At 37.7% G+C, this 16352-nt stretch overlaps 2 protein-coding genes across 18 annotated transcripts in view; one reads left to right on the top strand and one right to left on the bottom strand.

Annotated features, from left to right (window-relative positions):
- ARHGAP15 (Rho GTPase activating protein 15) overlaps positions 1 to 16352 on the bottom strand; it is a 629485-nt gene that overhangs the window by 62763 nt on the left and 550370 nt on the right. For all 5 annotated transcript variants that reach the window (XM_005573073.5, XM_045368219.3, XM_005573075.5 and 2 more), the window contains one exon: positions 2017 to 2122. In XM_005573073.5, coding sequence (XP_005573130.1) covers positions 2017 to 2122 — 106 coding nt within the window. The remainder of the gene's footprint in view (positions 1 to 2016; positions 2123 to 16352) is intronic.
- Positions 1 to 16352, top strand: part of LOC135966678 (uncharacterized) — a 267601-nt gene that overhangs the window by 191732 nt on the left and 59517 nt on the right. The window lies entirely within an intron of this gene.

Here is a 16352-nt window from a genome sequence, read left to right as displayed (position 1 = left end):
CTAAGGGAAAAGAATTAACATTTGAGGAATGCTTACCTTGTGCCAGGCATTTTATATGCATTATCTCATTTAATTCTCATAACCACAAGATATGGTTGATAGTATTTAATCCGATTTTACTTGCCTGAGATCATAATGGGAGTAAAGTATAGAAAAAGGATTTGACTCTAGGTCTCTCTTTGTATTTCTTTAAAGTCCAAGATCCTTTCACTAAACCACATTGGATTTCTCACTATAGCCAGTATGTGGGAGTGACAAGAAGGAACGCTGTAATAGTAAGAGCTTTTCTGAACTTTAAGATAAAGTTCCCCTTTGAGAGTAAAATAAGACAGAAAATGATATGATGAGCCAGATTAAAACATGTTCCCTAACGCAATGAACTGGTTTAGCAAGTTATGGACTGTGTATACCATGAAATACTATGACATCATTAGAATAAGATAAGTCTGTTCAATGAAATAGAAGTCTGTATAGGAGCTGCAAAATAGTTGTATAATTGCAATATAATGTACTTTAACATTAGAAGCAACCATACACACACATGTTTGCATGTGTTTAGGAACAGGTCAGGAAGGATACATACGAAAATGTTAGTTACTTCTGTTCAGCAGGCTAAGAGTGTCTGGTAGGCAGATTTCATTTTTTAAATGTAAATGCATCACTGTTGCTTAATTTTGGGGGGTGCAATTGGATGTATTACATTCACAATTAAAAATCATGTAATGGATTAGTTGAACAATCTGTAGGAATGACTCATCCCAAATTATGGAGTGATCGAGGAGTTTAAGGAGATTTAATCTCACAGGCAAAACTGCTCAATCTATTTGAACCTCTATCAGGCTTCAATATTACTATGCATATATCATGAAAGCTAAAACCTCATCACTTCTGTTGCACTCTGCCTTATCTGAAGAAGGTGTTAACAGAAGGCAAATGAGTAACAGTCATTTCAGACTTAACATGTCCAAAATAGAACTCTCAAACCTGCTTTTCCTACCCAACTTGTTCCTCCCCGCAGTTTTACCCATCTCTGCGACACTATCATTTCTTCACTTGCTCAAGTTGAAACCCAAAGTTGCACACTTGATTTCTCCTTTCCTTTCCCCATGGTATCCCAATCAGCAGCAAGTCCAGCCTGATCCATCTTCACAACGTATCTACCCATTTCTCTCTGAGGGCTCCACTCAAGCCACCAATATCTACTGCCTGGACTACTGTGGTTGTCTGCCATTAGGTCTTCCTCTCTTCACCTTCACAATGCATTCTCCTCTTAGCAGCCAGATCAATGTATTACACTCCCTCAACTGTAGCATTCTGCAGTGGTTCTTCCTCAAATTTAGAATGGAATCCAGATCTCTCACTGTGGACCACAAGAACCTATGTGATCTGATGCTAGTGTGATGTTTGGGACTTCAGCTCCTGATCCCATCTTGCCTCCACATTAGGCCCTAGCAGTTTGGGTTTAATTTCTACTTTTCAAATACTTCAAGCTCTTAGGAGCTTCTAGGGCTTTACATTTGCCTTTTTTCTTCCTGGAAGACTCCTCTCTCAGCTATTTACATAGATAGCACCTTATCAATCTGAGTCAACATTTTACAGATGAGGAAATTGGATGCAGAGAGTTTAAATAACTTATTTGTGGCCATAGCACGTGGTACATGGTGGGGCTGAGTTTTGAATCCATGTCTGAATCATTTCATGTTCTTTCTGTTATGTTAGATAACAAAGTCAAGATGACCCAACCCAGGGTCCAGGCGATGGTTCTGACAAGCAATCAGCAAACATATACTTATTGAAAAGGCCTTGAAAAATAAATTATTTCAGAAGTTCCTTTTGTAGATTCTCCTTCCTATCCCTAGCACATTCTCCAGCTTCTGCAGAAAGACCTAGGTCAGCTACAAGGGAAAATACAAGATGTACGCATTTGGAAACTCTTGCCTTAGAGATCTGAAATTCGTTATTGCCCATTTAGGAAATGACTATAAAATGACACATCCAGAAATCCTGACAACTTACTTAGTTAGATGTCCAAAGAGGACTTTCATGGTGTCACGATTTGGCGGAGGGAGTTTTTGTACAAGACACTTTACAGCTTCAATTCTTGTGTTGTTGTCTTGCTTTTCTGAAAAAACAAAATTTAAAAAGGAAGGTTAGGGAAAAAACAAGACTTCATAGGTACAGGTACATGAGAAAATTTTCTTGAGAAAAGTTTGGACTCAGACTAGCAACTAAGAGTCCTAGTCAGTAGCCAAAGGGAATAGGTGGACTCAACCTGGTTATTAAGGAGTTTCTTTTTATTTTGACTCTGAATTTGACAGTGGCAGGCCTTCTGGGAGGCCGTGTATGAACTGATTAGCTTTTAGCCTTTGGACCTTTTCTCCTTTCTGCTTCTTTGAATGTAGATGGACTGGCTGTACTGTGAGATAATCTTAACATGAAAGCAAAAACGATGTGACTTTGACATTATCTTCCTGATCTTAACATTTGGTTTTCTTAAATGTCCTGTTTTATAAGGTGTGATAGGGTGAATAAGGGCCTTCCAAAGACGTCCCTGTCTGAATCCCTGGAATGTGTGACTATGTTACCTCACATGGCAAAAGGGACTTTGCAGATATGATCAGTTGGAGATTTTCAGACGGGGAGATTTTTCGGGATTATCTGGATGGGCCCAGTGGAATCACAAAGATCCTTATTAGGAGAAACAGGAGAATGAGAGTCAGAGAGAAAAGGTGATATGACTTCTCATGTGACAATGGGAGCAGAAAAGAAAGGGTATGCAATGAGGGGCTGCTGTCCGAGGAATTGCGACAGTCTCCAAAAGCTGGGAAAGGCAAGGAGACAGAGCCTCTAAGGGTACCGCAGGCCTACCAACCTCTTCAGTTTCAGTGTGAAACTGATTTCAGACTTGCACCCTCCAGTACTGTAAGAGAATAAGTTTGTGTTTTAAGTTTGAGTGTTAAGCAGCAATGGGAAACTAAACAAGGACATATAGTGTGATTTGATTACAGATATTCTATTGTTGCTTGATTTTGTAGAAGGGCAAAATTGTTTTAAAAATTATTTCCACGTTATCCTTTTTCCCATACACATTTTGTTTTTGATTTAAAATAAGAGAGTGTAAAACAGAAAAAAAATATTGAAATAGCATATTGCCTGGTCATACACATTTTGTAAAATGGGAAGTTGTTCAAAACTGCATAGCACATAGATTGATTTCTCTCATTTTGTTTTATTTATAGATGGAAAAGTAAAAATTGATTTACTTAGTACACTAGGGAATTCATCTTTCCATACTTTTAACCAGGGCCTTTCCATCGAGAGGTACAATTATGTATTGAACTTAAACACCTCATGCACTTCCCTTTCTATACTTTAACTTCTAGCACAGGGCTCCTGATGATTCTAAACAGGCCACAGCTGGAAAATAAGATACAAAAAAGACTAATATGTAAGACAAACATCCACCCAATAACCATTCTCTTCTTAGCAAGACAATCCCACTGCTGAGAGGATGGTAATAGACCCAGCTGCCTTGGAGCTGGAGTGGCCATGGGACCAAGTCTGGCCAATGAGACTGAAGTCACAATGTTGGTCAGGCCTTCTGGGAGAGCATGTACGAGCTGATTTAGCTTTTAGCCTTTGCACCTTTCCTCCCTTCTGCTTCTTTGAATGTAGATGGAGAGGCTGTACTAGGAGCTCATCTGGAGAACTGAAGCTCTGTGAAGTGAAATACACAGGTAGAAAGAGCGGAGCAGTCATACCAGTCCTGCACTGTCTGCCTCTGGGTTTCTTTTGTAGTTTTTGAGACAGGATCTTGTTCTACTGCGCAGGCTGGAGGGCAGTGGTGTGAACACGGCTCACTGCAGTCTCAATTCCTGAGTTCAAGCTCTCCTCCTGCCTTATCCTCCTGAGTAGCTAGGACCACGGGTGCGTGCCACCATGCCCAGCTCATTTTACTTTTTTTTGTAGAGAAAGGGTCTCCTTATGGTACCCAAGCAGGTCTTGAACTCCAGGGCCCAGGCAATCATTCTGCCTTGGCCACCCTAAGTGCTGGGATTACAGGCATAAGCCACCACGCCTGGCCCACTGGGTTTCTTTGACATAAGAAAATAAGCCCTTGTGTACTGAAGCCTTTGGGGATGGATCTCTGATACTAAGGCCAAATACAGTTCTTAATAATAAGATGTACTTACAAAATTCCAATTCAATAGGTATATAAACTTTATGACAGTAGGATCAGAAACAGTTTAGAAACTGGCAGATTCTTTAATATGTTGTCACAAAAGAATTTTTTTATAAGAAATTATAGGAAAATATCCTGCAGAAGATGGTATTTGGCTAAAGTGGGATGGGGGCAGTCTTCCTAGTAGAACTCTGCTTGGAAGCTTTTCCTTTTCCTCCTAAAACCACAAAGCCCTATAAATAATGCCTCCCACAGTCAAAGCTTTCAAAATTGCAGTTATTCTTAGAAGAGTTCCAACATAATATGGCTTGGACAACTGCAAATGAAAGAAACAAAGGGGAGCGAGAAAGAGAAAAAAGAAAGTTGCAACATCATAGCCTATACCGGACCTCATCCTTTCTGCCAAATAGTAAAAAGCCCTCTTGGAGCTTAATGATGGTAAGAAAATGTGATGCTTCACAAGACCAATTGGAGCCTGTGAAATATCATAAACCAGAAAAAAAAGTATAAACCAGAAAAAAAAAGTGAGTTAATAAAGATGAGAGTGAAATTGGCATAGTATTCCCAGGTCATAGCTATTAGGGATGCTTGAATGCTTTCTATCTAACCATTTGAAGCTAATACCACACAATCATAATTGTGTGTGTATACACACACACACACACACATATATATTCAAGAGGTGGATACATTCTGTTCAGGTTGGCATGATTCCAGTAGTGCAGTTTACCTGAGGATCTGGTGAACTAGTAGGTGCAAGCAATCAGTATGATACTGGGAAGGGGATAAGAGGAGAGGAGAGAGGAGGAGAAGAGACCTTTCTAATTTCACTGAAATCTCTGACTATAGTAATAATCAGGTTAATGCCAGACTCTCCAAAAAAAAGGACCCGTTGACACTGAGGGCTACAGAAGTAGCAGCTACAAATTAAGCTTGACAGGCATGAAGTGGGGAGTAGTCTTGTTGGTTCCAGCCAGCAAACTTTACTCATAGGGAACATGATCCGGTCAGGGTGGAGTTAGAAAGGATTGGCCATTGCTTCATTAGAAAGAGCTGATTTGCAAGGACACTTCCATGGTGTTTGGGCAGGAATTAAGACATAATCAAGTCTGTTAAGCCAACAGGTAAAATAATTATGAGCTTTCTTAGAGTCAACTCTCCCTCTCCTGTGTTCTGTTGCATTTAGAATATTCTACTTAAACAACACTTCACATGGTATTTCTATTGCTTGAATCCTTGTCAAATTCCCCTATTAAATAGGGAATTTTCCTTTAAAGCTAGGCAGTTTTTATACTAGCATGTGGTGGGTTAAATGAATGTAAAAGGAATTAGTGAGTGAACTAATGAAAGTTGTGGCCATGAATTGTAATACATGTTCCTTGGTTTGAATTCTGTAATGGCTTTTTATTAGCCGTGTGGTCTTGGAGAAATTTCTTACTCTCTTTGAATAAGATCTAAAAGGGTAGTTTTGTTGAATAAACAAGATAGTATGTAATGTACCAAGCACAATTACAAGTAAAACAAAGTACTCTATAAATGTTCACCCTCCCCTTCACCCCTCTCACCTCTTTTGAGGCCCATGCCACTGGGTCTCATTCACCTTTTAATTCCGGCAGTTAGCATACTATTTGGTTGCAGGGACATTCAAAATGTAGTTGCTAATTCTTGAACTGAGTTGATGCCAGTTGGTGAAAGTACAATTGCTATGGTAGCCCAACATTACACAACAACCTAAATACTTCGTGATAGACTGAGAAATTGATGGTTTGATTGGTGAGCAGGTCAGTTATGTATAAGTATCATTATGAAAAGTACATGTTGGTTTCCAAGTTTGCCTATAAGAAACATTCTACATGAAGAATATTTTTATAGAATTTTTTTTTCTCTCTTTTTCCACTTGATTCCACTGGGAATCAGACAATTGGATATTGGTTCATGCATATTTGTGCCCAAGTTATACTTAAGTGCTAAAGGGGGAAGTGTACCATGGCTTAGAGAGAGCTGAAATATTAAGGAGGAACAATTTATTTTTCTTACGACATAATCAGAACAAAATCTTCTGAAAAGGTTATAGTAAAGCAGTGTTTTTTTCATTCAAATCAATACGACACCCGCTCTTCCATAGCTTGTAAAATCAGGAAATAACACAAACACTTCAAGTGGAGGAACATCTAAAAATACAATTGGATACATTAAAATCGAAATGACACCTTTTCAGATCTGGTTTATTGATGTGTCATATTAGGAATTGGAATCAGCATACATAATACAGGAGTGGTTAATGAGCTAAGATTCATACACAGTTTACTAAAGATGTGTCAACTGTCTTCAATTGATTCAGTGAGCATCTGAAAGACAGCATTTTCTATTAATATTTCTCCTTCAGCATATGTTTTTCTCATTATGAAGCACTGAAGGTTCTGAGAAGACTCTGAGATATCGCTAAGTTTTTACATTATGACTGGTGGGAGGAGGAAGGAACTTTTTTTACTTGGAGAATTAGAGAATCTCTTAGGCAAACTGTATATGAAGAGACTTACACAAAATCTTTCCGGAAGTAATGAACTCCATTATTTTTTCCCCTCTTTCATTTGCATTTACTCCTGCCCTCATTCTATTATGACTTATTTTTGCCTCTATTCCATTTTAGTTCTCCACCCATATCCAAATAGTCTCTTCAATCTCTAAGCTGTGAACCCACAACTGCACACACAACTTTTTGTAGTGCTTCATTTCTGCCATCCAAAAGTGATTCTAAACTGTTTCTTACTAATACCCATTCCTCACCAACCTGCCCCCATCTTCTCATCTTCTCAAACTACATCAAACTCATTGTTGTAAACAAGCTTCAAAACGATTCCATGCTATTCAGAGAAGTAACACCTACATGATGTGAAATAGCCTTTAATGTTATAAGAATGTGGTTTTATAGTTTTGAGGGCACAGTTTTCAAAATATGGTTTATGATAGTTACACTTGCATTCATCTGCACGAAATGTTGTTACTAAAGCACATTTACGACCCAATGTCTTTTAGAAAAGAGAGAAGATAAAGCTGTATATGATGATGGAAAAACTTCTGTACAGTGAAGAACCTTGGATCTGATGACACTTTTCCGTCCTTATCATCCATGCCTTTATTGTTCTTATAGCTTCATGTTAAATCATATTTAAAAGTAAATTCTGCTTTGTTATATAGGTTCACTAAGAGGAAGAAAAGACCAGATTATCCCAGTAATCAATGTATATAGGGAGTACTATTCATCTCGTTTGTCTACAATTCTTAAAGGACAACTGTATTCCTTTGTTTTAAAGAGGTCAGTAGTACCACAGCTGTTCTGCTTCTGAAAGTTATTCTGAAATGTCTAATGCACCCTGTATAAAAAACATGGTAGTCCCTATATGTCAGAGCTATATTTGGAAGAATAGCAGTTCTCTAGTTTCTATTCAATTTATACTTTTTGTACTGTGGCCATTTCTGAATTTAGTTAGAGACGGTGCTTGCTTAGAGAAAGAAGGAGTATCTCCAGAGATCATTTTATTTGTTTCAGCATGCCTTACAACTGGATACAAACCTCTGAGAATACACTTTTTAATGTCAAAACTTGAGTTGCCCATTCGGGAGTCAATCCCGGAGGTGACAACAATTGCTTGATAAATGTCTTTGAATAACTCACAGTTGCTTTAGGAGGAGATGCTCTGGGGGCAAATTCAAATCTCACAAATAGATACAAATATATATATGCTTCAGACTCACATTATAAATAAGAAAATTGGTATATCCAGTGACATACCGCTTATCAGGAATCTGGAAAAAAAATGGGTTAGAATTTTTGCTATGCTGTATGATTTTGGGCAAGTTGCTTGAACTATTGATGCTTCTAGTTCTTTACTTGAAAATACAGAAAAATTACACATCTTATTGGGTTTTTGTAGAATTATATTTCAATGCACATAAATGTACATATAGTAAGTGATTATTTAAGTAAGCCCCCTGTAAGTCCTCTTCCCTTAAAACATTTTTCTTTTTCATTGTCTTCTCTATCATCCCTGATACATACTGCTCCTGGTTCAAGGTTGTTTCTGAAATCAAATGAAGTCATACTTTTACTATTTAGTATGCTTTCCTGAAAGTAGGAACAGTATATTGTAGCTTTGTAAATATATAGAATGCTGTCAATTATCAGAGAGTCTGGTTAAAATTCCTAAGTAGTTACAGTATATCATAAACAGAAGTGTCATTGCATCATAAGCAAGGAATAACCACCACCTTGAGCGTAGCCTGTAGTTGGCAATTTGCAGTTTTTCAAGGTTCTGTGCCCTTCCCCCCAAAAGCCCAGAAAAGCCATATTTATATTTAATTAAAAGGAAGGCATAGTCTCAATGTCAAATACATTGTAAGTTTGGCCTTTGATGTTGATAAACTGTGTCAAAACAGTTCAACCTGAGAAGAGAGGTACATTACTTGCAGGAAAGACCAAGCAGGAACTGAATCTATCTGACTCACATTAGACATTTATTTCTCTAGGGAGGATCACCTGACAGTTGGAACTGATCACCTCTTTTCTACACCAGATTTCCTTGTATTCACAGTTTCTCCTTCCAGGAGGTATTCATGTTTTGGCTGTTTTTTGAATAAACAAGCCCTTTTAGGAAGAATTTAAAGAATGGGAACAACTCTTTATAGTCAATAACTGTCAGTATCAAAAAATACTCTGGCCACTTTATTGGCGTAAGTCTATGGTTTTGTTAAATGAGGGAAGCTTCAGCTCACTGGCCCCTTTAGCACTGTTTCCAGAACCATTTCTGGTCCTGGTCCACAAGGAACTAGACCATGTAGAGCATGCTGTTAGGAGGGGTGTTAAGAATGATCTTGTAAAGGATAATCTCGGTTTCCTTCTACCTCTATCCCTGCTCTCTAGCCATAAATTATTAAAAATAAAAGTATAATTTCTTATATATATATATATATATATATATGACTGAAGAAAACCATATTTATTCAGGCCTGTGTGCAACTTGTGGCAGATACAAAGTTGGTTGCTGTCTTTTCATTTTACAATCCGGAGGAGCAGGTAAAATACAAAAGATGTCATAATAGATGTTTAAATATAAGGCATGTCATAATATACGTGTCAGTAAAGTTTATGTCTTCTGACTGAAGGGATCATCTAAGATAATTGTCAAACTCAAAAAGCTTCTGAGATGTTACTCATTCCAAAATAATTCAGGAATGCATCAAGTATAAAATTCTATTTAATCAATTTCTGGAAGTCTTCAAAATTATTATGCTTATGAATGCATCAAGAAATTAAATACATTCAGGAAAGTAATAATATATTTTCTTTCTCATGTGACTGTATCTATGTTATTCTAGTGACTTATGATGCATTGTGATCTCACACTGGGGCAAGTTTGGAAAATGTATTCAAGTCTTAGTCTTTAACCTTTTTTTTTTTAGACAGGGTCTGTCCCTGTCACCCAGGCTGGAGTGCAGTGCCATGATCTCAGCTCACTGCAGCTGCAGCTGCAGCTGCAGCCTCCCAGGTTCAAGCAACCCTCCCACCTCAGCCTCCCAATTAGCTGGGACTGTAGGCACTCACCGCCATGCCTGGCTAATTTTTGTGTTTTTTGTAGAGACGTGGCTTCATCGTGTTACCCACTCTGAACTTGAACCCCTGGGCTCAAGTGAGCCACCGCCTCAGCCTTCCAAAGTGTTGGGATAACAGGTGTGAGCCACCGTATCCTGCTTAAGTAACTTTTAATAAAGGGAATTGCTTTGGTACAATCAATTTTAGGATGATAACATTTCCTCAGACTCACCAATCTGAAAAAACAGGTTCTTAAACCAAACTTGCACTCCTCAGTTTTGTAGTGATGCCTCTATTTGTCTGAATTGGAGAGTAAGGCAGTGGCTGACACTCCAGCAGCAATCTTCACAGGAAAAGCATGATCCTATTGTCCTTCCTAGAATTTCTTGCTCTTCAAAGTAATTTTGGAGGTGTCATGGTGGCCAAGTACATTTCTGTAACTTACAATGACACTAATTCATCCTTAGGCGATAGTCTGTGCTGAGAAAATAAAGCTCACTGGCTTATTTCTCTGAATTTCTCTAATTCAGTTTTCCTGTGAAGATTTTCTTGAAACTATATTTATTCATTTGTATCTGGTTTTACAACCTTTTTTTTTTTTAATTAAAAAAGTCTTTACTATTGTGAGTCATTTGAAATCTTTTTCATCATAAGCCAGTAATTCATTTCAAATACTCAAGTATCTATTTATATTAAGCATTATCTTTGTACATTTTCACAAGGGTGGAAATCCTACAAATACTTTTCAAGGTTTGAGGTTTTTAATGTGTGTCTTTCCATTGGTAGACAAATTTATAAGGGATTAAAAAAACTTACTTGAAAACAACTAGGATCTATATCACAATTAGGAAAAATGTGAACTAAGAAACACTTTTCCTGTCTTTGGGTTAAAAATATTGTTTTTAAAGAAAGCATATTAAACTTTATCCATAACCATTCATTTTGAACAAAAGACCTCTGAAGAGGAGATAATGGTTAGTATAGTAAACTGTCCGGCCAGTTCATTTGACATGGTCACACAGTGACCCTGAGAGCAGATAGAGTTATTAATTAAACAAACATCAAAATCCTTTAAAAATGAGTTATAAAATAATTTTATGATTCAGCTTTTTTTTTTTTTTTTTTTTTTTTTTAATTGTGAGACTATTGTAAAAGAAGAAAAACAGGCAACATGTGGCAACTTTAGTCAGCATTTCTGAACTGGGAATGATAAACACCTCTGCCTGGCTCTGGCATTTATCAGGACTGAGATATTATTACCACATAGAGTCACAGCATGGTTACTGTTATCATCGGAAAAAAGAGCCAGCTAATCTTAATGGTTTGTAAAGCCGTTACCTGCACTGGTCTGACATTTATCATGATCATTTTACCACATGGGTCCTACATAGCAAAGGTCTTTTATCTGGAAGGGACATCACTATGAATTATTATTTGCAGCTAGGTAGAAAATTGTATGTTGTAGATACCTTTTCTCATTATAAATCACATAGTCACATTTCACCATTTCCCCCAGAAAGCTGCTGAGCCTAGATTTTTTGCCACAGCTTATATTCTCCCCGACCCCTTTCTTTTTATAGTTTCTTGAAAATATTAGCCATTTTTAAATTCACACCTTTAATTTTTGAAGTACCACATATAGGGAGATGTAAATATGAACATACTTTCATTATAGTTAAGAAACTTTCCTGCATATTCTGTATAAAGCTTGCATAGTACTTTAAAATTGAAGTTGAAAAACTGTCTACTTAAAAAAAAAATTATTATTCTCTCTTCTGACATGGTGTCCAGACTGTCTCTGTTCTTGACCTTGTCAATAGAATATTTACCAGTAGATCAGACAAAATTTCTTATGCTTGATTTGAAATACTCAAAACAGCCCATTTCTTGCCTGAAATCCTTAGCTTGGAAATATGTTCTTACAAGAAGTAAACCAGTTTTATTTTGTTACTGAGTTCTTTTAGACTCAGTTTTAGTTATAATGGAGTAGAAGGTTCCTCCAACAAATTTATTTTATAAGATGTTTGGGTTCTATCCCTAACTATCAATGTCCTAATGACATACATTAATACAGAGTATGGAAGAAATAAAGATATTAAAAGGTCTGATGTTTTAAAACCATGGGTTCAAGTCAGTAAAATGAAATGCATTAATTTGACAATGGAAAATTACAGTGCAAAGCCCAAGTTGTTTACCATGGAGAAAAAATGAACAAATCCTCTCTTTTAAAAAGATTGAGACAACTAATCTTCTGAAAAAGATATTTATATATTTTCTTCTTTCTCAAGTGTTCCATTAGGAATAAACAAGCCAGAAATTCTGTACTTTTATAATGAAGAGGGAGTCGAATTCTTTGCCATTTTTGCATTTAGAAAGAAATGTGCAAGAAGAATGTGACAATTTAAGCAAATCAAGATTGTTTCAAATGGATCACAAACGGGACTTTGTGGGATATTTTATACTAGCACGTGAAGCAAACAGTAAATTTGAAAGGAGGATTTTCTCAATGGTCTAGTTCTGATGTGTTTTCCCATTGCTTTGTGTGTTTAAAAGAGGTTTGGATGTGGTGTTTAATATTGCTTCGACTCTCTTGCAAATGAGTTCTGGAGAAATATTCGCACATGAAGGAACGCTGGTGTGCTGCATTGCTGACAGCAGCTGGGGGGATATGAATGAAGAAACCAGATTCCCGAGTCCGGATTTAGCAAGAATAAACACCTATCATTCCATTAAAAAAAACCCTATCATTTGAAATGCTTACAGGCATCAACAGTAGACCCCTCTTCCTTTGAAGAAGTCCAATATTTTTCTCAAATGACTCCACTCTTGAAGGGGGAAAAATACCAACTTTAACCTGAGGCACAGTATTTTGCAGTGATGTGTGTTAGTCTGCCTACCTTGCAACATTTGGTTCTATATAATTGTTTGTATTATTACAAAGTTCTCCAAAGGAAACAGTTTCTGTTGCAGAGACTTGTGAAATGTACTCACATAAATTTGGAGGTCAAGGGGAGGAGGTCATTTGTGAAATTAACCTGTACTTCTGTTGCTCAAAAGGAGTTGAACACAATTTGGTGCAGTCTTCTAAAATTTCATTGTAAAATGGTGGCCTAATATCCCAATGTACTGCTTTACCCATCAAATGAAGGGTTACACTGGTTTAAAACAAACAAAACCAACAAGCAACAAACAACTCCTTCATTCTTTTTCATTTCAGAATGACTCTTTGGTTCTAGTTTAACACCCTCTTGCCATTGTTGTCCCCCAAATACTGTAACCTGGGAGCATTTACAATAATTAGTGAGGGGCTTTGCTGCCTTATTTTTTTCTCCTTTTCTGGGGAACTGGGTGAATTGTTGAGTGCTAATGAAAGTCGGAGACTTCTAGCTGTAGTTGAGCCAGGCACAGCGCCGGCAGACGCTTTAAGCTTCCCACTGTGCAGCAGTGCAAGCTTCCCCGCTGTTATGTTTACCATAGTTTTAATGTCTGTGAAAAAATTCCTGATGCAACTGAATTATGTTATGCCCTTTTGTTTATCTAACCCTACCCTCCCTGCCCCCCGCCCCAATTTAGCAGATTCCTGTTGCCCCTGCCTATTACAGAAAGCTCCTCCTCAACCTTGTGACCATCTTACTACTTCAGTTTTTACCACGAGAGTCTAGCTGCTTTGCAGCCTTGCTTGCAAACCTATCCAGAAGTTTCAGGAGGATTACACACACAGCCTGCTCTACTTCTGTCACCTAACAATAGATAACCTCTTTTCCACTGCATTTTAATTTAATCGGAGGTAATGTTAAAACACCAAATTCCATCATCTGACATTGGCAATAATAGCTTAAAATTCAAATATACTTGGTGAAGTGCACTGTGTCTTTAAAAAAACCTATTGAAAGACCTCAAACTCTCACTGCCAACTAAGATGAAAACAGCCAATCTGCAATGGGAGTTGTCCTTTTCTTTAAAATGGTTATCACAAAGAAAATGACCATTCCATTATATTGTAAATTGATGAATTCACCAAGTGTGATGTACAGTGAAATTATTAATGAATATTCATACAACTCTTTCAATCCATTAATAAGGCTTAAGACAATGAGGATGCAACTCATTCCCATTTAGATAGTGTGCGTTGTGGGGGAGTGGAATTAATAGCCAAAATAGTACTTGAAAAAGTTGAACTTTCATGTATCAAACTCCAGGTGCCAGTTTGAGGAGAATAACCAATAATAGCCATTTTTTACATATTTGATGGGACTGATTATGCAATGTGCAACTCTAAATGGCTTATAGCACATTGTAGCATGGTTCCATCCCATTGGCTACAGTAGGGTGCAGGCAGATGGATGACAGTGACAGGGAGAGAAGTGCTTTTGCTTAGCCGTGCGTTAAGATGCCATCCAGAAGCTCTGTGCACTGCAGACACTTCATTAGGATGCCAGGATAATGGTAAACTACCACTCAGAGTGACACCCCATTTCCTGCTTACTGAGCGCTCCAACCTCGGCAGATGTCAACAATCTCACAGTGCTACAGAGCAGACCTAACTTTCCAGCCACTTTGACTCCAATTTTTTCCTCCTAACAGTGCCATACATTACGTGCAATATGTAATGGCAAACACCTCCCTGAAAACAAAATCTGCACAATTCGTTATGACCGAAGTGCTTCACTTTTTTTTCCTTCGTTTAAAAGATGAGGGACTGTGAGTTGGACAAGAGAGTACGTCCATCCGCTGTCCTAACCTCAACATTTCTTGCTATAATTTCATTTGCTAATCAGTTCAAAGTGTTAATTGTGTGATGAACTCTGATTAATAGCAGTTAAACTCTGATCACGGGGGATATGACTGTTTCTTTTAATTAATGTCCGTTCCGAAGGTAAGAGCTTTTGGAATTCTTTTGTTAAAGACTTGAGACTCAGTTTTGGTATGGTTTTTAGCTGCCTGCCAAAAAAAGGCTGACTTGAGCATCTGGATGGTATTTTCTCTGCAAATGTATAACTTGAGACCATTCGCACACCTCCTTACCAGCAAGTCAAGCCAAGAGAAACTTTTTTTCTATGATGTAAAATCCAAAATTCTTTTTATGAAGAACCAAGGTGTGGTTTAGATAGTGAAAAAAAATTTCCCCAAATGGAACAAATAATACTCTGAAATCTACCATTACAATGAAATGACTGATTTACATTTTGTGACTCTCAGCATCTTCTTAGAAGCTCAAAGGCCCTTGTAAATGGCAGGACTAACAACAAATATTCCCCCCTGGGGACCGTTACCATTTCCAGGTAAAGACGCAACTGTAAAGAAGTAGCCATAGGCGGAGGTCACACCCCAAGGAGGAATTTGAATGCAAACTTTCAATGTGATGCCCTCTGCAAAGAGCTGATGCAAATCATGACTTTTGGTTTTAAATGGCATCTGGTTGGCAACACCTAACCACCTCTTTAAACTTGTCACTGAATTTGCTTCAAAGCAAAGAAAATATAATGGAATTCTTACAATAATTTAAACAGGAACTGACAATAACATAGTGACAAAAATTTAAGAATAATTTACTCAAAGACATGTTGGTCTTAATTGGAAAGTGCCAGTGGTACAGCTGCCTGAGCTACTGAAGTACTGAACCAGAGAGCCTGCCTTCCTGAAAGCAGATAGAAGCATCCTTATTTTTCTTCAAGTGTCTGATTTTTAGAATCAAAGCCTCCAGGCCTATGCCAACCAAAAAACTGGGCAGCTCTTTCCTACACAGTTAATGCTGTTTAGAAGTAGTGTGAATGCTTCCCTTCTGCCCCTTCTCACCAGTCCCCTTCCCTTCTAAGCTACACATCAAGACTACTCCTCAAACTGGGATAATTTAAAGATAGCAGTTTCCATGAACTGTAACTGAGGATATTGTAGGTAGAAGGCAGAAGGAAGGTCCTGATAATGGCACATATCCCCATAGGAATTGTGTAGTCCTATATGTGAAACATAAAGGGGAGAAAGGGTGGAGACTGGCAAAATTCTTTAGGAAGAAATTCTTGGAATTCTAACGCTTTATGCACTTTATCTTTCAGAGTGCCACAGGGGCAAGGAATTAGGGTGGGAGAAAATTCAATGTCAGGATCCTAGGGCCATACGAGAACAAGTATGCTAGATAAGAATTCATGTAAGAGCTGTGATGATCAATTTGCCATTTGAGTATAGCTCCAAGACAAAATGCTAAGACTGGAGCTGAAGCAGAGGGTAAAAAGCAGTGTGCATAGAATGTTGCATCCATTTCTACCTTTTGAGATGAGTAAACATAACAAAATTTCCAACAACGTTTGACCTACGAAAAAACTCATTTCAGAAAAGAGCACAATGCTCAGAAAAAGCTTAGAACTCTTACAATAACCGCTAGACAATTAAGAAGCTACTTAGTATCTCATAAAATTTGACACAGGGAGTGGAATGAGAGGGATCAGCAAGCCATAGGCGAGGACAGGGAAGATGAAAAGATCACTAGGATAAGGATGACAATTATATAGATGATTTGAGGAAGGACTGTGTGAAAACTAAAAATGCAAAACAAAATTAAATTTGGCACTGAAGTTCAAATTG

This window comes from Macaca fascicularis, chromosome 12 (assembly GCF_037993035.2).
Source record: "Macaca fascicularis isolate 582-1 chromosome 12, T2T-MFA8v1.1".
Taxonomy (NCBI): Eukaryota; Metazoa; Chordata; class Mammalia; order Primates; family Cercopithecidae; genus Macaca; species Macaca fascicularis.
The sequence above is the reverse complement of the archived record's forward strand: the minus strand, read 5'-3'. Positions and strand labels throughout refer to the sequence as shown.